General features: G+C 51.8%; 1 protein-coding gene across 11 annotated transcripts in view; it reads left to right on the top strand.

The window, feature by feature from the left end:
• The window catches only part of DYSF (dysferlin), a 257,583-nt gene that overhangs the window by 126,503 nt on the left and 107,544 nt on the right, over window positions 1–23,536 (top strand). For all 11 annotated transcript variants that reach the window (XM_021001176.2, XM_078149256.1, XM_021001178.2 and 8 more), the window contains 9 exons: window positions 1,382–1,506; window positions 3,496–3,602; window positions 8,784–8,982; window positions 13,731–13,886; window positions 19,459–19,590; window positions 19,716–19,882; window positions 20,255–20,369; window positions 20,794–20,899; window positions 21,963–22,105. In XM_021001176.2, coding sequence (XP_020856835.1) covers window positions 1,382–1,506; window positions 3,496–3,602; window positions 8,784–8,982; window positions 13,731–13,886; window positions 19,459–19,590; window positions 19,716–19,882; window positions 20,255–20,369; window positions 20,794–20,899; window positions 21,963–22,105 — 1,250 coding nt within the window. The remainder of the gene's footprint in view (window positions 1–1,381; window positions 1,507–3,495; window positions 3,603–8,783; window positions 8,983–13,730; window positions 13,887–19,458; window positions 19,591–19,715; window positions 19,883–20,254; window positions 20,370–20,793; window positions 20,900–21,962; window positions 22,106–23,536) is intronic.

Here is a 23,536-nt window from a genome sequence, read left to right as displayed (position 1 = left end):
ACTCTCCTTCTCTTCTTCCTTCTCCCTCCCCTCCTTCCTTCTCTGTCCCCTCCCTATCTCCTTCCTCTCCCTCCCTGGTCTCCCTTTCTCCCTCTTTCTCTCCTTCCTATCTCTTTCTCCTTCTGCCTCCCCCTCTCTTCTTCCTTCTCCCTCCTTACTCTCTCCCTCCTTCTCTCCTTCCCTCCTCTCTCTCCCTCTCTCCCTCCTTCTCCCTCCCTTCCCTCTCCCTCCTTCTCTCCTCCCCTCCTTTCTTTCCCTCTCTCCCTCCTTCTTCCTTCCCCTCCCCATGCTCTCTCTGTCTCTCTCTCTCTCCTTCTTGCTCCCCACCTCCCCCTTTCCTTCGTGTAGTCTTAGTTACCCAGGACCTGAAGGGTTCAGTGACTGACCAGGGTCACACAGCCAGTGTATGTCAGAGGCAGAACCCGAACCCAAGGCCTGTGACCTGCGGTGCATGCTGGTAAATGTTTAACAACCGTTCTCTGAAAACGCAGGGCACCCTTTTAAATTTAATCTGCAATATCCACATTGTCTATATAGCTTTCTTAAGTCTAGACGATCAGCCAGGCAATGAATCAGGCCCTGATTGGTAGCGTTTGTCACTATGCCTGCACTGAACATTTAACTGTCACCTCTCAGGAGCCCACAAGAGCTGGCAGGCCCCAGGAAGCCCCTGCCCCTTCAAAGTGCCCTATGGATGGGGAGCCCCATCATTTCTTCACTGCAGCTTGAGGATCCGGTCTTTCTTCTTCTCTCGATCCTCATCCTCCCCTATTTCTGATGGGTCCCACTGTCCTGTGCCCCTCCTGGTGCTGGGCCCTGGAGTCCCTGCTGGCCGAAGCCTCGGTCCTCAGCCGGGCATCTTTGCCAGATGAGGCCTGGCCCTCTCCCCTTCCCTGCCGCTGCCTGACCAGGGCAAGCAGGAGCCTGCAGCTGGGGATGAGGGCACAGCTGGGCCGGCGTTCTCAGAGCGCTCTCCACCAGCTGGCCCTTGTTGACTCGGGCACTCGGCCCAAACCACCAGGGAGGTTGCCCTGGGCCACATCTGTGGCATCCGTCAAGGCTGGCAAAGGGATGGGGTATGCTCGTGTTGTTCACTCATTGCCAAGGCCAACATGTTTTGGTATGCCAATTCTTTTGATGGCTAAGAAACCCTCACATGGACAGCAGCCTCCAGTTAAGTGAGTGGCCCATTGGGTGACTGAACAAGGATCAACCTAGGCAGAGGTTTGGTCACTGATGAGCAGAGGGGCATCCTGGAGGGGGGAAGTCCAAAAGGACATCACTCTCATGCCCCAGGATGCCCAGAATTGTGAGGGGCTGCCCTTATTTCCTCCTATCGCCATACTCAGTCCAGCTTCCTTCTTTCCTCTCCTCTTTCCAGGATGTCACTACTACTACTTGCCTTGGGGCAACGTGAAGCCCGTGGTTGTGCTGTCTTCCTACTGGGAGGATATCAGCCACCGGACAGACACACAGAACCAGCTGCTGAGCATCGCGGACCAACTGGTGAGCCCCACGTGCCCCAACCCTCCTGAGCCTCTGCCCTTTCTGTCCAGTGCAGGCAAAAGACTGTGGACATGGAGGAGAGAAGGCTCAGAGGGCGCATGCTAGGGGCCTTTGAATATTCAGGCGGTCAGATTTCCCAGAGGACAGAGCACATGATAATGGCCCTTACCCCGCCTCCCAGAGTTGTTGTGAGGCTAGAATGAGATGATACTTTTACAAACCTTAAACTACTATGGAAATGCTAGCTATTATTGTCATTGTTATTATTTAGGAAGCTCTTATGGGATAGAGGGGTCAGCCTGGTTCTGCTTAGTGCCTGAACTATGGATAACGGGGAGAAGTTCCCAAGAAGCATATTTAAGCTTGTTATATCAACCTCTTTGGCCTTCACTTTCCTAACCTATAAAATGAGGGGGTTAGATTAGCAGCACCCTAGCAGTGGTTAGGATTGCCAAGGGGAAGGACGAGGAGAGGGAGGCTTATGACGTTTGGGGAGAATGCCTACACTTAGGATTCGGGAGGAGAGAGAGGAGGGATGGTCACAGAGTGGGAGGAGAATCAGGGAAGCCAATGACAGAGAGCTTTAAGAAGAGGAGGCTGAAGAACCAGTGATGAGGTATTGGAAGAATCATCCGTGTAATGGGGATCAAGCTGTGAAGAGCCTTGAATGCCAGGGAGGGGAGTTGGAACTCAGTTCTAAAATAAGCAACAGGAGTCATTGGAATTTTTTTGTGTGTGTGTGGCTAGGCAATGGGGTTAAGTGACTTGCCCAGGGTCACACAGTTAGTAAGTGTTATGCATCTGAGGCCAGATTTAAACTCTGGTCCTCCTGAATCCAGGGCTGGTGCTCTATCCACTGTGCCAGCTAGCTGCCCCTGGAATTTCTTGATTGGAGCTGGGGAGAGGGAGACCTAGTGAACTCAGTAGTACTTTATTTTTTTTTTTAATTTTTAAAATTTATTTTGATTTATCAATAATCACTTCCATACGCTCTTGAGTTTAAAATTTTTCTCCCCCTTCCTCCCCCCCCTCCCCAAGATGGTGCACAATCTGATATAGGCTATACATTTACATTCCTATTAAACGTATTTTCACATTAGTGAAGTTGTAAGTAAAACTTAAAACCAATAGGAGGAACCATTCAGTAGTACTTTAGTCAGGGACTCTGCTTCCCTTCTTTTCTTTTAAAAATGTTTCATTATCTTTTGTTGTTACGTTGCGAACATTCCCCCTCGCCCTCTCTCAGAGAGCCGCAAGGAGGAGTAACGAAAGAGAAAGTCAACCAGCCCAGTGTGCTGTCATGCGTGGCCATAGCCTCCTCCCTTGGCCAAGAAGGGAGGGCGCTACCTCCTTTCTTCTTGAGGACCAGTGGTTCTCGCTGGTCACGATGACTCGGCAGCCATGCTGGTGGTGGTAAATGAATACATTTACATCTTTGGGGCCGTCACTGATCTTGTTTGCTTGGCTCTGTTGACTTTACTCGGCATCCATTCATCCATTCATCTAACTCTTTTCATGCCTCCCCATGGCCGTCCTGTTCACCCGTTTCTTATAGCCAAGCGATATTCTACTACATTTGTGTGCCCCAACGAATTTAGCCATTTGTATTGGGGTAGATGGGTCCTTTCTTTGGATTTTGATCTTCCTGGGGGGCATATGAGCTTTCTGTTTCATTAAACAGAGCTTTCTGTTTTAATAAGTTATACTTTATTTATAAGTCAGTCCGTCAATAAGCATTTGTTAAGCACCAGCTATACCCCAGGTACTATGCTAGGTGCTGAGCATACGAAAGAGGGCATGGCTTCTGCCTTCCCCCAAGGAGCTGCTCACAGATCTAATGGGAGACAACGTATCAAAAAATGTGCATGTGTGAAAGAGAAACTGGGTCGTGCCTGGGGGTGTACAGTGAAATGGGAGTGGGGGCTGTCAGGCCCTTTCCTCTTGTGGTCATTCAGTCTCTCTCTTTGCCCTCCCCCGGGGGACCTCTAGGAAGCCGGCTTGAATAAGGTCCACGTAGCCCTCAAGGCTCAGTTCTCGGCAGAAAACCTTGATGGCCTGGTGGCCGAGGTGATTGACAACCTCATCTCTGACTGCAGGTATTTATTGCTTTTCTCACCTCTTCTCCCTTCCCCCGCCTCCCCCCCTCATCATCCCTGACGCTCAGTCTGTCTGTCCTGAGTGGGAGTGCAGGGGGTGCTCGGCTGGACGGAGCGTGCCTGGCCGCCTACTGCCTTCAGAGGTTTCAGAGCCAAGGCACGAAGTTGAAAAGGTGATACTTAGAGCAGGTCATAAATCTCCCGGCTGCCGCTGCCGGTCTGCGCCTGTCCTGGGCCCACCTGAATGGGCAGCATTGTGTCTCTGATTGGGATCCCTCATGGGATCTCCAGGAGACGCTGGCAGCCGCGCCTTGGCCCCCTCTTGCCTTGCTGGGGATGGCGCTGGGGGTGATCTCTGTGTCCCCTCCCAAGATGACGCAGAGGACCGGTTTTGTTTAGCCTCTCATCGGACAAGGCTGGCTGTTCGTTTGAGCAAAAGGGAGGCAGGGAGGGCAGTATCAGAGAAATCAGATGAGATCAGGGGTCGAGAGTCGGCTCTGAATTGGTAGGACACAGATGGCAGCACAGGACAGGATCAAATGGAATGACGTTGATAAAACGCTGAGCAAGTGCCCGGCATGTAGTAGGCACTCTTCAAACACGTGTTGCCTTCCCTTCTCACCCTGAGTCTGTGAAATGAAGGCTGGAATAGAAGAGAAGTGAGGGGTGTGTCGGAGCTGATGGTCCACCCTCTGTACCTTAGGAGACTGTCTTAGGGAGTCCTCCGAGCTTCAGGGAGGCTAAGAGACTTGTCCGCGGTCATACAGCCGTAGGTGCCCAAGGCAGGATTTGAACCCAGGTCTTTGTGGCCCCAAGTCTGGGGCACTATTCCCTGGGCTGGGCTAGGCTTTCCCTTGTGTAAAATTGCGCATTTGTGTCAGCGGGCTCACGGAGGAGCGCACCAGTGTGCGTGTGGGGGGTCTCTGGTTGTCTCCCCGCCTCCCTGAGGAGGCAGAATGGGGTGGAAGGAAGAGAGGCTGGCCCAGAGCTACCCATGAAAACACATGGTCTTGCAAATGCTGCACGCCGTGATCTTCTCACTCACTCATTCATCCGTTTATTCACGAAGATTTATTGAGCAAACGGCTGTGTTTGGAGAGCTCTGAGCTAGCGCTGGGCGGGTATGGGGAAGCCGGGCCATTCCGGGCTGTCGGATGCACACGTGCGCGGTCCACCCTGGGCAGGCGGTCGGTGCGCAGAGCCGCACGCGGCTTCACCCGCTGGTCAGGCGCCTGCTCGTTAACGGGCCAGTACGCGGTCGGGATTCAAGGGCAAACAGTCCCTGCCCTCAAGACGCTGCCGTTCTGCTGTCTCCCTTTTGGGAGATGCTCCATTGCTGCTGTCCCTCACCCCTCAGCTGCTTCTCCCGGGACAATGTCAGCTCCCAGAGGGCAGAGATTCAAGTTTTTGTCTCTGGATCCCCAGTGTCTGACATATTGATCGATCACAATCAATCCAACGAGCATTTATTAAGCGCCTACTACGTGTTAGGCATTGTGCAAAGCACTGGAGTTACAAAGATAAAAACTAAACACTCCCTGCCCTTGGGGAGCTGACGTTCCATCCGGCAGACGATATTCCCCGGATATAGATGAAAAGTTCTCAATCACTTAAGAAATGTTTGTTGATCGACTGATGGATGACAACAGGAGCTGCAGTTCTGGGAGGGCTGAGGCGCTTCCTCCCTCCTTTCCCTAATGGAGGCTAACTTCGACAACCTGATTGAAAGAGCACTGAACTGTCAGTGAGCAAGCATTTATTAAGCACCTGCTGTGTGCCAGTCACTGTGCTAAGGTCTGAGAAAACAAATACAAGAACAAAGAAAGACAGCCCCTGCCCTCAGAGAGCTGACATTCTAAGGGAAGCAGCTGAAAAGTGGGGAGGGGAGGAGGAAGAAGGTACCCGGAGGCGAAAGGGCATGGCAGAGAAGTCCAGAGGAGTGAAGCCTGGTGGGAAACACTTGGGCTCTCTGCTCTGATACTAGCCTTTGTTTTCACTGCTGGAGGAAGAGAGGGTTGGGCTCCTGGGATTGCCAAGGAGCCTTAGAAGTCAGTGAGGCCAACTGCCTCATCTGTCAAATGAAGCTTAGTGATCTGCCTGGGCTCACACAGCCAGTAAGTTTGAGGCAGGATTCGAACCCATATCTAGCACCCTATGTGTTGCACCACTCTCAGTTCTGAGAGCCCAAGACTTGGCCTCCATTTGACGCTGTTTCAACTCAGCCACAATTTCACTGAGTTGACTTTGTGACTGTGAGCCGGTCATTTTCCTTCTCTGAGGCCTCGGTTTCCCCCTCTGTAAAATAGTCCCTTGTCTCTGCAACATGACATTTTTGGGGTTTGGGTGGGGTTGTCTTTAAGACTCCTTCAGCCCCCCCCCCCAGTAACAATTCCTGGTTAGATTTCTGTCTGACACCAGCTGGGTGACCCCGGGCAGGTGACTTGGCCTCTCTGAGCCTCAGACAGCTTTCTCAGACTGTCGCCTGCTGAGGTGTGCAACCTCCGCCTGCCCCCACACATGCCTCTCATCACCCGTCTGCCCCTGGGGAGCTCCCCAATGGGCAGGAAGGACGCAGACAGAAGCGAAAACTTCCCCAGGAGCTTAGGGGAGAAATTCTGTCTAGAAACACAGAGATTGTGTCTCCCATCAGACCAGGCCCCCAGCAGGGGCTTTCAGCTCAGGGTCAGGGGCTCCCCGATGCCGGGGGCTGGGTCTCCCCATTCAGACCCTTGATGTCTTGGCTTCTTCTGATGCCGCCGGAGGTGGAGGGCTCCAAGGCTTTGTCCCAGACGTCTTTGTGGGATTGTTTCGAGGTGTTTTCATATCCTGTAGACAATTCCTGTCCCTGTTTCCAAAGCCAGACAGAACATTTGCGGGGACTCCGTTACCTTTGGTAGCATCCACTCTTCTTTTTGCATAGCCATCCCCCCACCCCATCTTCCTGGGTAGATAACCGAGTGGTGACTGTCCTGGCCCTCCCCACCTTCCCTGGCATCGGCCTCCTCTTGGAGTTTTCCTGTTGATCAGCAGGGGCCCAGGTCTCTCCTTGGACTGGGGGGTTGCCAGGTATTTGCTCAGAGAGCCTTGGCTGGGCTCATGGCCTCCCTGAAAACCTCCCCTCTGTGGCCGATCTCTCAGCCTCCCCCACAGCTGCTGTCCCTTTGCCGGAGACATAAATCACCAATGCAGGCTTCTTCTTCCAAGCGGCTTCCTGAGCTTCTCTTCAGCGGCCCCAGGAAGGGTCTGCTCCCAAACTGGCAGGCCAGGGGTACCTGGCTGGAGGTCACTGTTTGGTTCCTTCTGGGAAGGACCCCCAAGTGCCGAGCTGGAGCAGCGGAGAGGACCCCCGCCCTCCCGCTTTCCCCAACCCTTCCCAGCAAGCACCAGAGCTTCCTCTTGGCCAGGCTGTGCTGTGCTACGTGACCCAAACCAGGCCCTGGGGCTTAGGTTTCCCCAAGATGGAGCTGGCTCTCGGTTCCCCCTCCCTGCCCACCCCCCTTCAAAATTCAATTAAAAAAAATAACAGGAAAAATGTCGTGAGGCTGAAGGCTGCCAAGGCAGCGTATCTGGCGGGCGGGCAGGCGCTGGTGCCGCTCGGGCGGTAATTGCTTCTGCATAGCTTGGGGAGATTGGCAGAGAAATAAATCAGTGTGGAGCCAGGAGCGGGGAGCCCAGACAGGGCTGCTGCTGCTGCCTCTGCTGCAGAGGGGAAGGGCAGGACGGGACAGGGTGGGTGGCTGGCTGACCGTCCCCTGGAGTGGGGGGACGCTGGGCATGGCTGCCTGGGCTGAGCTGGGGGCTGGGGCTGGGGGTGCAGGCAGCCCCCTTTCCTCCCTTTCCACACCAGCATCCCCTGGCGCTCTTCTGAGGATGCCCAGGAGGAGTGGGTGGGTGAAACCCCCGGTCTGCACAGACTTTAGTCATTCAGACCTCCCCTTCATCTGGAAGGGAACCCCCCCACCCCCGGGCAAGGACCCTAGATCACAGGGCCTCAGACTTGGGGTGCTTATGGTCCCCTTCCAAGAGGGAGCCTTTTTCCTAATGGGGAGCAAATGCTTCCCCCTCCCCCTTCAGGGAACCCCTAGTCTGGGGAGAGCTATCAATACCCCATTCAGTCTCCTCCCTACTACACTTTGTGAGGTTCTGTTTCTGGTTCTTGGTCTCACCAACCTGGGGGATCCTCAGGGCCAGAGGTGTGGCTGGAGGGGTGTACTGGTCTTCAGGGGGTTAGCCTGAAGCTATCCTCAGCCATTAGCCTTCCCGGTCTGCCTGCCACGGCCTATCAAAGTAGACATAGAACTTAGTCATTTAAACAGGAGTGCCTGACTGCAGTGTGTCCAGCCCTTTGCTCACTTATGTTGAGGGTTCAAATCTGGCCACGGACACTTACTGGCTATGTAACCCTGGGCAAGTCGATAGACCACTTTTTGCCTCAGTTTCCTCAACTGTGAAATGGAGATAAAAATAGCACTTTCTTTCCAAGGTTATTGTGAAGCTCAAATGGGATAATATTTGTAAAGTGATAAGTAGAGTACTCAGCGCTAGTAGGCAGAGAGCAATCAATGAAGCACCTACTGTGTGCTGAGAACTGTGCTAAGTGCTGGGGATACAAATGTGTAAATTCTAGCTGCCATTATTATCCTCATTTTACAGACGAGGTTGAAGTGACTTGCCCAGGGTCACACCACTAGTGAGTGACCAGGTGTGGTCTGAGCCCAGATATTCCTGATTCCAAATTCAGAGCCCCATCTACAAAAGGCCTCGTGGCGGGCCATAGTGGAAAGACAGTTGGCCTTGGAGGCAAGAGAGGGAGGTTCAGGTCTCAGCTCTACCACCCACTAGCCCGTGAAACTGAGGGTTTCCCTTCAGGGTTCTGAGACTCAGTTTCCTCATCTGTAAATGGGAATAATAATACCACACAACCTACCTGCCGCTGTGTTTTTATGGAGAAAGCACTTGGTAAACCTTATTAAAAAAAACAGACATTTTACTGATGCTTTTGAAAGACGTTTCTGTCATTTTCCAGTTGGACCCTGAGCAAAACGAACCCCTTTGTCATGTCTGACCACGTCTGCCTCGCTCTGCCCCGGGAATCCCCCCACCTCTTCCCTGAGAGGAGGGAGGAGGCATGTTTGTTCCTGGCATCACACCTGTGCCTGTTGTCTCTCCCCCCACGGACAGCCAGCCTCTGGTGGACGTCAGGGAGAAGCCTGCAGCTACGCACCTGGACCACTACCTGTACCGACTTCGGACCAGCAACCTGACCCAGATCATGCACGCCGCCCTCGAGCTAAAGCACGCCAGCGCCTGTGACGATCTGACTGTGGCCCTGGAGCAGGCGGAAGACTGGCTTCTGCGGCTCCGGGCCCTGGCCGATGAGGTAGCCTTGGGTGGGGTCAGTCGAGCGATGTTAGCGCTGGAAGAGGCTTCTTTGGGATCAGAGCCCATTCTGTTTCTTCCTCGTCAATGAGGGTTGGGGGTTCAAGGCCTAGATTTCCTTTGGGGTCTCTTCTATCTCTAACTCTCTGCTTCTCTGTACTATCTTGGGCAAAACACTTGTCCTTTTTGATCTTTTCCTTTCTCATCCCTAGACTAATGTTGATAATGGTACCTGTCTTCCAGGACCCTGGGAAGACAACATGAGAATATTTGTCAAGTTCTTTGCTGTCCTTAAATACTGCTATGTAAAGGCTAGCTGGCAGCTACTTACCAGTCTCTGCTCTGCAGTATTAAAGGCTTTCCTTATCCCCTTTTCTCACAAGGTCACCAGGACACCCCCTGGAACATTCCCCCTTCCCTTCTCTCTTTGGACCACTGGCCCTCAAAGGGGTTAGATATTCACAAGAGAATGTAAGCACCCTGAGGGAAATATTTCTTCTGTTATTGTATGTCTAAACGCCTCCCTCATCCTAGTAGGTGCCTTGTAGACGCTTGCTTATTGATTGATTTATGGATTGATTGAAGAGAAGAGCAGTCACAGAAATCTGAGACTGCTAGAACGTTACCTGTTTAGGAGATCAAGCTTCCTAAGTAGAAATGAGTCTACTATCCTAGGATTGAAATTGAGCCAGAATGTCCCATGGAAGTCCTGGGATGGCAGGACCATGAATTGAGAGCTGCAAGGGAGTTTAGAAGGTATTCAGTCCAAGCCTCATTCATTTTGCAGGTGAGGAAACTGAGGCCCAGAGCTTGAAGACCTCCTTTGAGGTGCAGGAGCCAGGGCTGCCAGGCAGATGGGATATGGGGCAGAGGCCAGTTCTCCTCTGGGGAGACAGGAAGTTCCCTTTGGAGGGGGGCTGGAGACCCCCCTGGGGGAGGTTGGAGACCCCTATGAGGGAGGCTGGGGGGCTGGGAGGTAGTAGGAGAGGTTGTTGATTTATTGCAGTCTGTGCTGAGGTAGAGATTTGGAGGATGAAGGGAAGAGGGAAGGCTGGGGAGAAGAATTTCCGGAGGAGTTAGCTCTCCCAAAGACTGGGGAGGGTTGGAAGTAGGGAGAATTCCAAAGCAGAAGGAAGGCTTCCAGAAACATTCATCCTCTAAAGCTAACTTTGGACTCCTTCCCTGTGAAAAGGAGCTCATGCCTGCAGCTTGTTAGCTCAGTGGTTAGATCCTGGTCCTAATGAGGCCAGGGTTATGGCTTTAGTCTCTGTTTGGGCCACGTAGTTATAAGGAAGAAAACTGCTCTGTGACCCCAACAGATGCCTCCTTCCCCCACCTAGCTCTGTGACCCCAGATGGATGCATCCTTCCCCTACCTAGCTCTGTGACCCCAGACGGATGCCTCCTTCCCCCCACCTAGCTCTGTGACCCCAGATGGATGCCTCCTTCCCCCTCCTAGCTCTGTGACCCTAGACGGATGCCTCCTTCCCCCACCTAGCTCTGCGACCCCAGACAGATGCCTCCTTCCCCCTCCTAGCTCTGTGACCCCAGACGGATGCCTCCTTCTCCCTCCTAGCTCTGTGACCCCAGATGGATGCATCCTTCCCCCACCTACCTCTGTGACCTTGGGCGAGTCACTAACACCTTTGTTTGCCTCAATTTCCTCAAGTGCAAAGTGGGGATCATAATAGCACATACCTCAGGATTTTTTTGAGGATTAAATGAGATAATATTTGTTTTGGCTCACAGTAGGCACTATCTATCTATCTATCTATCTATCTATCTATCTATCTATCTATATCTATCTATCTACACACATACATATAAATGCATATTCCCTTTTGGTTACAAGTAGACCCCCTGATCTTGGCCATAAATTGACCCCTCATCCTAGTCACAGACTTATCCCTTAATCTCTGCTAGAGAAAGGACTTAATCTGGGGCATAGATTGAACCTCAATTAAACCCAGGTCAATAAGCATTAATTGAGCACCATCTGTATGTTAGGTATTCTGATGGGCACTGGGGATATAGCCCCTGCTTTCGAGGGACTTACATTCTCCTGGGAGAGGGGGCATATGTATAGGGCTAAGTATGTATACAATAATTTTTCCTTTGCCTGAATCAGTGATTTCACGAGGAGAGGCACAGGAACTCTCATGTCATATCAGGACCTTCTTCTACTGGGACCAATGAGCACTTTGTTGACAATTTATAATGCTAGCCTGTAATAATTAAGTGACCTGCCCAGGACAATGCCTTCAATATGAGTCAGAGGTAGGATCTGATCCCGGGTCTTCCCTGGCTCTAGGGCCAGATTGCTATCCATTCCCAGGCTGTCAAGCTCATCCCTGTGGCTGACCTAGAAAATCACAAATTAACATGAACTATGCCATATTTGTACTTATTTAGTTAAATATTGCCCAATTACACTTTAATCTGGCTCGGGCTGTGAGTCTGACACTTCTGCAATGTAACACATGGGCCTTTCTCCTACAAAATTATATAGAGAAATATGTAATTATGCAGAGAAATCATTTCAGGGGCCGCACCCAATAGCTAGAGGGATCCAGAAAGAGGGATACACCGCCCCAACCCTGTGGGTCCACCTCCCTCAGGAGATACCTTAGTTATACTTTGAAGGAAGCTAGAGGTCCTATGAGGGAGGGCATCCCAGGCATGGGAACAGCCTGAGCAAAGTCATGGAGGTGGGAGATGGAATGTCACATATGGGGAATGTCAAGAAGGCCAGTCTGTCTGGAATACAGAGTTTTGAGGAAGATTCACATGCAGTCATGGATAGAGCGCTGGGCCTGGAGTCAGAAAGATCAGAGTTCGAATATGGTCTCAGACACTGCCTAGCTGTGTGACCCTGGGCAAGTCACTTCACCCTGTTGGCCTCAGTTTCCACCTCTGTGAAATGGGGATCCTCATAGCACCTGCCTCCCAGGGTTATTGTGAGATCCAGTAAGATGGTGGATGTGAAGTGCTTTGCAAGCCTTCAAGAGCTATGTGAAAGTTAGTTTTCGTTAGCAATAAAGATTTACTGAGTTCCTCCTATGTGCCTAGACCTATGTTTCACACTGTGGGAGAGACAGGAAGAGGATCAGATGGGGAAGGGTCCCTCATTGGCACCTGGCCAGGAGTCCCCTCTCCAACAAGTCTGACAAGTGTTTGCCTCTATCAAGGTTTCTATCAAGGGATGGAGGCAGATCGGCATCGTTATCAAGCTTATCCTGGCACCGAGGCTGAATGAGAGGAGGGAGACGTGAATGTGGGCAGGGGGTGGCCTGGGAAGCGTACTGGAGGACGCTGGCCTGGAAGGAGGAGGAGGCGGCTCCAGTTAGGTTGTTTTCAAGAGTCATTCAGGCCGTCCACGGCAAGCAGGGATGTCCTCCCCAGCTCAGTCTGGTCATGGGTCCTTGATTCAAGGGATGAAAGGATCCTCCCTCCATGCTCTGGGATTCTGTTGGTTTGAAAGCTCTTTTCACTGATACCGTTATACCTGACCGGTCATTCTTGAGTTGCTGGAGCCCAAGATTTCATGAGCTTGTGGCCAGCCCTGTAAGGCCACTCACCAAGTCTCATCTTCAGACACCATGTCACAGTTGGAAGAGATCTCAAAGGTCTTTTACCTGAACAAAAAGTCCCCTCCATCCCTGCCTCCCCGGGGGTCATCTAGTCTTTGCTTGGAGAAACTCACCCCCCAACAGAGGGGAACCCTTTCCTGCTCCTTTCACTTTGAACATTGATCTAATTGTTGGGAAATTTGTTTGTTTTTTTCCCATAAGAATAGAGATAGAACCCGTGATTTTGATGGTATAAGGAACTCCCAGGTGAGGGACTGCCTTCCACCAATGCAAGTGGGCACCCTCTCTGCAACTGAATAGTCTTAGAGCCAAGAGCACTGAGATATTAAGTGACATTACCCACGGTCACATAGCTAGCATGTGTCAAAGCGGGGACTTGAACCCAGGTCTTCCTGGACGTGAAGCTAGCTCTCTAGGGGCAGCTAGGTATTACCCTGGAGTCAGGAAGACCAGAGTTCAAATATGGTCTCAGATACTTCCCAGCTGTGCAACCTGGAGCAAGTCATTTAACCCCTGTTTGCCTCAGTTTCCTCATCTGTAAAATGGGGATAATAATGGCACCTACCTTCCAGGACTGTTATGAGGAGTAAATGAGATAATATTTGCGAAGAATTAAGCGTAGCACCTGGTATCCAGTAGGCACTATATAAAGGTTAGCTTTTATCATTATCATTATTATTATTATTACCCATTCCTCCGGGGATTTTTCTTTTCCTATTATAGAGCCTAAATCTTGTCTCCCCATCTCTTCCAACCCAGTGCTTTTAATTCTGCCCTCTGGGGCCAAGTGGAATAAATGGAATTTCTTCAGATTCTTGAAGGTGGCTCTCATGTCCTTCCTAAACAGTCCAAGACCCAGCCCCTGCCCTCTGGGCACTTCCAGTCTCTGAAAAGCCGTGAGAGGACAATGGAGGAAGGCAGGAAGGCTCTGGGACCAGACTGTGGTCTAGACTTTGAAGTGTTCCATTTCAGGGAGGAGGGCAGGATGCGCTCCATGGGAAAGGCTTCCCGGAGAAGGTGGCCTTGCAGGATGGTTGGGATTTGGCAAGGTGGGCTGAGGGAGGGAGGCTGCCAAAGATGTCTGGGCTGGCGTTGGGCCGTGGGGGCCCCTCGCCGGGGCTCACAGCATCCCCCATTGTTCTCCCCCTTCCCCACCCTAGCCTCAGAACAGCCTGCCCGACATAGTGATCTGGATGCTTCAGGGGGACAAGCGCGTGGCTTACCACCGTGTGCCAGCCCACGAGATCCTCTTCTCCCGGAACGGGGCCAAGTGCTGTGGCAAGAACTGTGGGAAACTGCAGACGATTTTTCTGAAAGTAAGTCTTTCTCCCCTGGGGTCCTGGGTGGCTTAGCACTCCCCTGGCTTTCCTGGACTGGAGACCCCACCTCCCACTCGCCACTCTGAAGACAGTGGGCCTGGGGGAAAGCCAGATACCCCAGGGATATGGGCAAGAACTCTCTGAAAACGGCCCCCTGCCCCCTCAGCACCCCCAAGCACCCCAAACCCCGCCACCTGAGAGACAGTCTATTGGGCAATGGGCTCCTCTGGTCTCGTGTATGTAGAGCCAGAAGGAACCTCAGAGGGCATCCAGTCCTAGCCCCTATTTTACAGAGGAGTAAACTGAAGCACAGAGAGGGAGGAAGGCCAAGATCACACAGCTAGTAAGGAGCAGATCCAGGATTTGAATCCTAGTCAGAGGATCCTAGAACTAGCGCTGGAAGGGGCCCCCAAGGCCATCAGACCCAGTGTACTCATTTTACAGATGAGGAAACTGAGGCACAGAGAGAGACAATTTGCTCAAAGTCACAAATTAGTAAGCAGCCTTGTCAGGATTCGAACCCAGTTCCTCTGACTCAAGCCCAGCACTTTTTTTGTGACTCCCAACTGTCTCATATATTACTGTGTCCTGTGGTTCTCTGCATGTGTAGAACTATAGCATTTAGAGACGGGGAAAAAAAAAACCAAACCTTGGAGATTATCTAGTCTAACTCCTGGTAAGTTACAGATAGGGAAACTGAGGCCCAGAGAGAGAATCCTAGATTTTGGACGTATAAGAAAGGAACCTTAGAGGTCATAGAGTCCAATTCCTTCATGCAGGGAAGTTGTCCAAGGCCATGAAGGTAGGAAGAGACAGTGTCAGAATCTGAACTCAGGATCCAAAGCCAGTTCTTTTTATGGTCTTCAATGGAGGGACTGCTTATTTTCTTCGGGGGGCTCCTTGAGGGGGGGCCCAGGCCTCCTCTAACTGACTTGGGGGTGTCAGAGGGTAAGGGTCACATTGGGAACAGGAAGGCACCCCTGCCTTCCGGTACCATTCTGTGGTCCACCAGGGTTCTGGCCTGGGTTTGGGTCCTCCACAAACCCCCCGCTGTGGGGAGAAGGGGCCTGGGGGCTGCACGGTCTGAGAAGAGAACACTCCCTCTTTGGGAGCAGCTAGCCACGGACCTGGGCCTTCCTCACCCTCAAGGTTTCTGGTCCGCGGCTAGCTTTTCTGTTTATTCTCCTGCATCCCCTCTGCCCCTTTGGGAGGGGTCTGCCCGGCCACTCAGCAGGGGAGCAGGTGCTCGGCGCTGGGGCCAGCTGCCTTGTAGCCAACACTCTCTGTGGGCCGCCCACAGGCTCATTAATTTGGAGAAAAATCCGACAAGGCCGATTTGGCCCCAAGAGCATGTGGTCAGGACATGGGGCTGTTGGGCTGGCCAGGCTCTTAGACACCAGAATCCCGGGGCTCTTTTGTGGGGACAGGAGGGGGTGCCTCTCACAGGCAGAGCTGGAAGGGATGTCAGGACCCCCTCATTCCATGGAGGAAGAAGCCGGTTCAGCCGAGACAGAAGGACTTGTCAGTGTGTGTCTCTGCCTCACTGACTTCTCCCTAGAGCAGAGCTCAGGTTAATCAGAGAAAACTTCCCGGAAGAAAAGTCAGCATCACGGAGCAGAAAGAATGCCCCGTTTGGCATCCGAGGCTCAGGTTCAAATCCTGGCTTCGTCCCTTCCTTTTGCTCGACCTGGGGTGAACCCATGCCCCCGGGCCTCAGTTTTCTCCTTTGTAGAATGGGGAGGGTTCTAAGGTCCCTTTAGCACTGCGTTTTGCGGGGAAGGGGATTATGGAGTGAGCCCTGTGGCAGGGACCCAGGCTATGGCTCCGACCCCCAGACCCCACAGCATCAGGGAAATCTAAGCTGAAGATTTACCCTGGCTCCAAGTGTGAGAAAAAAAATAGAGGGAAAATTGTTCCTCTGAGTCTTCCCCACTCAGCTCATGAGCTTCTCCAGAGTGTCCTGAGTAAACGGAGAAAAAATGTTGGCGGGGAGCGGAGACCAAAAAAACATTGGTGTTTCTCCTCTTCAGCCGAGGTCGGAAAAAATGATCGGCGGCCCAGAGAGCAGAACCCCAAAGTAGACATTTCTCCAATTGTCGGAGCTATTTTGGGGAGAGCGGGCTGGCTGGGGGGGTGGGCCCCAGGGAGCCCGGTGGTGGGTGGGAATTCCAGCTGTCTCTGTTTGGGGGGGGGAAAGGACACAGCTGAGTGATGAGTGAGAGAATGAGCGATGGGGGGATATTTCCACAGTCAGAGGCTTGTGCTGTGGGGGGTGCGGGCAACATCTGGGCCAGCGGCCTCTCCTTTCCCCGAGGAGGTGAAAGCAAGTGCCGCTCAGGCCGGCAGGGGTGGTGAAGGGAGGGTATGAAATAAGAGCAGCCCTCCCCAAAGAGGCAACAGGGACGGGGCCCAAAGACCTGGGTTCAAGGTCCGGCTCCATCACGCGCTGCCGCCACTTTGGGGGGGGGCAGCAGTGAGCGAGCCTCTTCTCCTATCTGAGCCTGTTTCCTCCTTGCCTGGCTTCCTCATGGGGCCGTTGTGAAAATCAAGTCAGGTCTTGATGTAAATAAAGTATTCTGCCTGTGGATAGCTCTGAGACTCGTGGGGGCAATACGTAAGAGCATGTTTACAGCTGGACAGGATCTCAGGGGCCATTCAGCTCAGCCCTGTCTTAAATGAATGAATGAATGAATTAAAATAATTATTAATCGCCTACTATGGGCCAAGCACTGTGCCAAATGCTGGGGACGGGAATACGAAAGCAAAGACATCTCCTGCCCTTAAAAGGCTTACAGTCTAATGGGGAAGAAAAAGGGGAGTGGGGACCAAGGTAGAGTCTGAAAGTTACAAGGTTGGTAAGTGAGGTCATAGGGAAGTAGGTTGACACACCCCTTCTAGCCAGGTGAGGAAGTGGAGCCCAGGGAGTTAAGGGTTAACACAAAGTCACTGAGCTATTAACTGTAAGAGGTGACATTTGAACTCAGGTCCTCCAACCTGGCTCTCCTGCTGTACCACACTGTTAACTAGAAAGCGCCTCTCCCCAGGTTAAGCGACTTGTCCAAGGTCACACAGGTGATGCGTGGCTACTAAAAGATGACAAATAGTAAGCGAATAAACACGTCATGAAACTGTAAGGCCAGAGAAAGAGAAGGTTGTTTTCTTCCCTGTCTTTTTATATATCGTCTCCCCCATTAGACTGTGACCTCCATGAGGGCAGGGACTGTCTTATACCTTTCTTTGTGTCCCCAGTGCTTGGTACAGTGCTTGGCACACAGTAAGCACTTAATAAATGTGTATTGACTATGGACAACTGCCCCCCACCCCTCACCCCCCTCTCTGTGCCCTCACCCTAAATGTGTTTCTAACTCAGGAGTCCCAGGAAGAAAGTTTCTAATAAGCTAATTTTCACTGAAGTCACAGAATCGTGAGGTTTCAAGCAGGAGCCTTAGAGATCTCCCGGTCCATCTTGCTCATGCCCCTTTTTTACGGATGAGGAAACTGAAGCCCAGATTAGGGAAGTCACACAAGTCATCAGAGCTGGGATTTGAAGTCAGAACCTCTCTGTCCCCTAAAGCGCACTGGTGTCAGGGACTCAGTGTCTCCCCTGCCTAGAGGGTTTGGAAACTTCTGGCCCCCAGCCTGGAGAATCATGGCCTTCTTGCCTCCGTCCTCACCTTCATGGTTGTCCCGAGCAGCAGACACGGTGATGGCACTTTGGTCCTCCTCTACAACCACCACCCTCAGCACTTAGCATGCCATCCAGCACATAGTAGTAATACATATATATTGACTAGCGACTACGTACATCCATTCAACAGAATGTAAGTTTCCTGAGGGCATTTATTAGCTAGAAACCAGCTGTGTGGCCCTGGGCAAGTCACTTAACTTTTGTCTGCCTCCATTTCTTCATCTGTAAAATGGGGATGTTAGTAGTATCTCCATCCCGGGGTTGTTGTGAGAATGAAACGAGATGACGTATGTAAGGCACTTTGCAAACTTTAGAGAGCTACGTTATGATTATAATGGATGCTTTCTTGTTCTGTCATTTTCAGCCCTAACTCTTCATGACTCTATTTGGGGTTTTCTTGGCAGAGACACTAGAACAGTTTGGCATTCCCTTCTTCAGCTCATTTTTACAGATGAAGAAACTGAGGCCAAGAGGGTGAAGTGACTTGTCCAAGATCACACAGCTATTAAGCGTCTGAGGCCAGATTTGAACTCAGGAAGATGAGTCTTCCTGACTCCAGACCTGGCGCTCTATGCACTCTGGCGCCTCCTAGCCGCCCCAGATAGTGAATGCTACATTATTATTGTCACTATTATTACCATCATCATCTTTGTATGAATAGCCCGCAGCACGGAGCCTGTGCAAATTGTAAGTGATTAATGATGGATTGAATTAACGATAATGATAAAGAGAACAATAATACTCCTATGACCATCAAAATAGTTTTCCATTTCTAAGATCTGATGGGTAAAGTGTGGCTCAAGCCCATTCTCGGACCCATGGGAAGAGGGGTCACCCTTGTTCTGCCTGGCCCTGGAGGGCAGCCCTAGGAGCAGAGGGGGAAGGGGCAGGTTTGGGCTGGAGGTCGGCAGACATTTCCTGACCTTGAGCGCCATCCCCCTCTTCCCCTGCACCCTCGGGGGGTGGGGGGTGGTAGGCTGCCTTCACAGTTGATGAGTACCCTTTGCCTGGAGATCTCCAAGCAGAAGAGCTAGATGATGACGTACAGATTATTTTAGAGTTCGATTCCTTGTTCAGGTATGGCTTGGATTTGATGACAGCTGAGTTCCCTTCCAACTCTGAGATTCTGTGATTCCGGGGATTATCGGGCTAAGTGGGGCTCACTCGTAGCAGCCCCAGGGAGACCTTCAGGCTTGGCTACTGTATCTGCACCTCACAGCCCATAAAATCATGGAGGTAGAGCTGGCTGGAATCTCAGATATTAGCTAGTCCAGCCATCCCATTTCACAGATGAGAAAACGGATGCTTAAATGACTTGCCTAAAGTCACAGAGACAGCGGGAAGCAAGAATCAGAGTTCGAACCCAGGTTTTCTGCTGCTAAACCCAGTGCTCCTTCCACTAAGTCCTGGTTCTCTGTTGTGCATAATGGTTACCTAAAGGACCAGAGAGTTGACGTGCCCCGCTGGAAGACACACAGGCTGTTGGGGCTGGAGATGCGATCAGGGGCATTTTCCTTCTGCCGGTCCTTCCTCATCAGTGTAGAAAGTAAACTCTTCCGGGAAAGAACCGTCCCTCTTTGGTCTTTGGATCCACACCCAAGCCCATAGGATCCACTTGATAAATGGTTGGTTTTGGAATGGCCAATGGTTCTATCTTCCCCAAGGGCCACGCAGTGAAGCGGGCTGGTGCTCTAGAGGGAGGGACTCAAGGGAGCCATTAGCTTCTTGAGGTCAGCCTCCAAATCTCTCGCCGGGACCATCTTTCCGACTGAGGGGAGATGAGGGTCCGTTTTAGGGGCGGCGGGTCTTGCCTGAGGGCAGAGGGCTAAATGAAGGAGCCCTGGTTTTCTCTCCTTCCTCGTCTTCCTCTATGTTGTCTAGTACCCGATGGAGGGAGTGACGGGGTCCAAGATGCCAGCTCAGATCCGGGTCCAGCTCTGGTTTGGTCTCTCGGTGGACGGGAAGGAGCTTAACAAGTTTGCTGAGGGGAAGCTCTCTGTCTTTGCTGAAACTGTGAGTAGCTGCCCTTCCCTCTTCTTCCTCTCTCTCCATTCCACTCCAGGCTGGATCAGAGTCCTGGGCTGCTCCCCTCCCCTCCCATTCCAGGCTCAGTGCCCCTTTTCCTTTCCCCCATCTAGTATGAGAATCAGACGAAGCTGGCCTTGATGGGAACCTGGGGGACCGTGGGCCTCACCTACCCCAAGTTCTCTGATGTCACCAGCAAGATCAAACTGCCCAAGGACAGCTTCCGCCCATCTGCTGGCTGGGACTGGGCTGGGGACTGGTTTGTGAGTCCCGAGAAAACGTGAGTCTGGGGCTTTGAGCAGCCAGGCAGGCTGGGCAGGGAGAGGGAGGGGTGGCCGAATGACAGCAGCGTTCCGATCAGTATGGACGATGTCTCTGTGTCTCTCTCCCTCCTCGCTCCTGCCTGCCTGCCTGTCTCTGCCTGCCTGTCTGTGTCTTTGCGTGTCTGTTTCCACTCTCTTGTCTACCTGTCTCTCTCTCTCTGTCTCTCTCTCTCATTGTCTTACACTCTGTCATGCCCCCCTGAACCCTGGCATCCCTGTGACACGTATCCAGACTCCGTGGTGGGAGGGGAGCAGAGCTCTTCTCAGATAAACGCCTCTGGAAGGAGGCTTTACCCACCCCTCTGACCGACCCCCTTTTCTTGGCCCAGGCTGCTTTACGATGTGGACGCTGGCCATCTGAGCTTTGTGGAGGAGGTGTTTGAGAATCAGACTCGACTGCCTGGAGGCCAGTGGATTTACATGAGTGACAATTACACAGATGTGGTAAGGAGGAGCACTAGGGATGGGGTGGGGGAAGGTCCTGACCACAGATTACAGAGGGGTGGTCTGGGGCACAGAAAGGCTGAGACACTGACCTAATCACACAGCCAACCAGGAGCTTGGCTTTTTGTGACTTTGGGGATTCTTCTAGGGCTGTTGCTTAACTCTGTCTCCATCTTTTCCTCTTTATGTTTCTCTTTTCCCAATCTTTTCCTTCCTTTCCCCCTCTGTCTTTTTCTTCCCTCTCTCTCTCTTGCCCCATCTCTGTTTCTCTTCTCCCTATCTCTCTCTTTCTCTCCCCTATGTCTTTCTCTTCCCTGCTCTTCTTTCTCTCTCTTTCCTCCATCTTTGTTCCACTCATTTCCCTCTTTCTCTTCCTTCTTCTTCTCCTCTCTTCCCATCTCTGTCTCCCATCTCGATTTCTTAGAATGGGGAGAAGGTGCTTCCCAAGGATGACATCGTCTGCCCTGTGGGGTGGAAGTGGGAAGATGAAGAATGGTCCACAGATCTCAACCGAGCTGTTGATGAACTAGGTAGGATGGCCTGGTGGTTTGGTATGGTGGGGGTGAAGTGGGTCTCACTGCCTGGAGGGGAGGTCCCCTTCCTGCCCATAAGAGGCAGTCCTGCCCTGACTGAGTTATTTGGCCTCACTCGGTGGGGCCACTCTTTGGGGGCACCACTGGCCCTTGGGGGTGAGCAGTCCACTCTCTTTGACCTTGGATGGTGATGCTGGTAGAGATGCAGAAGCCAAGGCAACCCACTGGAAACACACTCCACTTAAGCGAGCATTTATTAAGTGCCTACTGTATGCCTGGGTGCTGGGTCTGCAATGACAAAAATGGAATAATTCCTGCCCTCAAGGAGTTGAAGCCGAGGATTCTATGAGCAGCTAAATTGGGCCTGGTTTTAATGGACCACCTGGGAACCTGCAAAAAAGGACTATATCACTGATAACTAGGCCTCAGTTATAATAGGCAGTGTAGAACACTGGAAGAAATACTGGATTTGGAGCCGGAGGAGCTGAGTTCAAATCCTAGCTATGCCACACACTACCTGTGTGATCCCTGGGCAAGACAGTTAATTGATAGACATTTATTAAGCTCCTTCTGTTTGTTAGGCGCTGGGGATACCAAGAGAAAAACAAAGCAACTTCTGCCCACAAAGAGCTTACGTTCTATCAGGGGAGACAATGTGTACCTGTCTATAAGTGTGTACAAACGTCTCTGGGCCTCAGTTTCCTTATCTGTAAAGAGTGTTGGACCAATGACCTGTGAGGTCCATCCTGGCTCCAAATCTATGATCCTATGACTTTATAGGCTCCCTTTCAGCTTGAAAACTAGGATCCTATGATCAGTCAATCAGTGAACATTTATTAGGTACCTACTGTATGCCAGGCACTGTGCCAAGTTAGAATTCCCTCTTCCGTATCTAGAACTACTCATCCTATCCCCAGATGACCAGGTCAGGGGGTCCAGAGTCTAAAGCCACAACTCCTTTCTTCTCCCTGGCAAAAGGCCCACAGTGTCCCTCTTCCCCCATGCTCTGGGGTGGTGGGAAACTCTTATGTTAAGTCACCGGGGTGCTGGTCTCTCCCAGGCTGGGAATATGGCATCATCATCCCACCTGACTGTAAGCCAAAGAACTGGGTTCCAACTGAGAAGATGTATCACACCAGCCGCCGCCGTCGCTGGGTACGTCTTCGAAGGAGAGACATCAACCAGATGGAGGCGCTGATAAAGGTGAGGCCAGGGAGGTGCTGGCAGGTGGAGGACCTGGGAGGGTTCAGGTCAATCCCACTCCTATTCCACTGATCACAGAGTCAGAGAAGGAGAAGGGGGTGAACTTCCTGTGTTTGGAGTCCTGAGGATAGAGAAGACCGAGACTGCTCAGAGAGACCTTGTTTAATAGAAAAATAGATAGATCATAGTTAGGTAGATAGATGGATGGATGGATAGAGAGACAAATGGATGGATAAATAGATCATATATAGATAAATGGATAAATAGACCATATGTAGATAAATGGATGGATACATAGCTAGATCATAAACAGATCAGTAAATGACAGATGATAGATGGGCATATGAGAGATAGGTGATAGACAGATAGCTAGATAACACATTTATTAAGCCCTTATTATGTGCTAGGCACTGTGCTAAAGTTGGAGATAGAAAAACAAGCAAGCAATATAGTCCTTGCCCTCAGGGGGCTTATATTCTAGTGGGCGAATAAGGGTATGTGGGAAAGCAGGGGCAGGGAAGGAAATTAGCTTTTCTATAGAGCCTACTCAGTACTGGGCACTGTGTGGGATATGGCAAAGAGCCACCCAGGAAGTCTCACAGGGGCTCACCTGTCAGAGCCGAGGGTCTGGAACGAATGGACGTCCAAGTTTCTGGGGGAGCTGATGAGGAGGAGATGGCAGGAATTGGCATGGGGACCTGGGAGAAGGCTCACCTGTCAGAGCCGAGGGTCTGGAACGAATGGACGTCCAAGTTTCTGGGGGAGCTGATGAGGAGGAGATGGCAGGAATTGGCATGGGGACCTGGGAGAAGGCTCACCTGTCAGAGCCGAGGGTCTGGAATGAATGGGCGTCCAAGTTTCTGGGGGAGCTGATGAGGAGGAGATGGTAGGAATTGGCATGGGGACCTGGGAGAAGGCTCACCTGTCAGAGCCAGGGGACAGAGGGCTGGAGGAAATAGGGTGCGCTGGTCTTGAGGAACTGGTCTGATGGAGGAGCCATAGCCTCTGTGACACCCACTTGGTCTATTAGCTGTAGCCCCACCAAGGTCAGCCTGCTCCCAGCTGCCCCCTTTCTTATGACCTACTGTGTGCTTAGGAGAGCAGTCATTCCTTAGAGTCTGATCAAATTGGTCAACAATCAAAAGGGTTTAGTGAACCCCAGCCTCGAGCCAAATTTTGTGCCAGGAGCTGAGGAACAAAGAGAAAGGAGTCCCTGCCCTCAAGATGCTTGCGCTCTGAAGGGGAGACAATATGTCTAAAAGTGTGGCTATCTCCAAGGTGGTTAGGAAGGGCAGCCAGGTGGTGCAGTGGGTAGAGCTTTGGGCCCAGAGTGAGGAAGACTCATCTCTGAGTTCAAATCTGGCCGCAGACACTGACTAGCTGTGTGACCCTGGGCAAGTCACTTCATTCTATTTGCCTCAGTTTCCTCAT

Source organism: Phascolarctos cinereus, unplaced genomic scaffold (genome assembly GCF_003287225.1).
Source record: "Phascolarctos cinereus isolate Bilbo 61053 unplaced genomic scaffold, phaCin_HiC Scaffold_2;HRSCAF=192, whole genome shotgun sequence".
NCBI classification, from domain to species: domain Eukaryota; kingdom Metazoa; phylum Chordata; class Mammalia; order Diprotodontia; family Phascolarctidae; genus Phascolarctos; species Phascolarctos cinereus.
The sequence above is the reverse complement of the archived record's forward strand: the minus strand, read 5'-3'. Positions and strand labels throughout refer to the sequence as shown.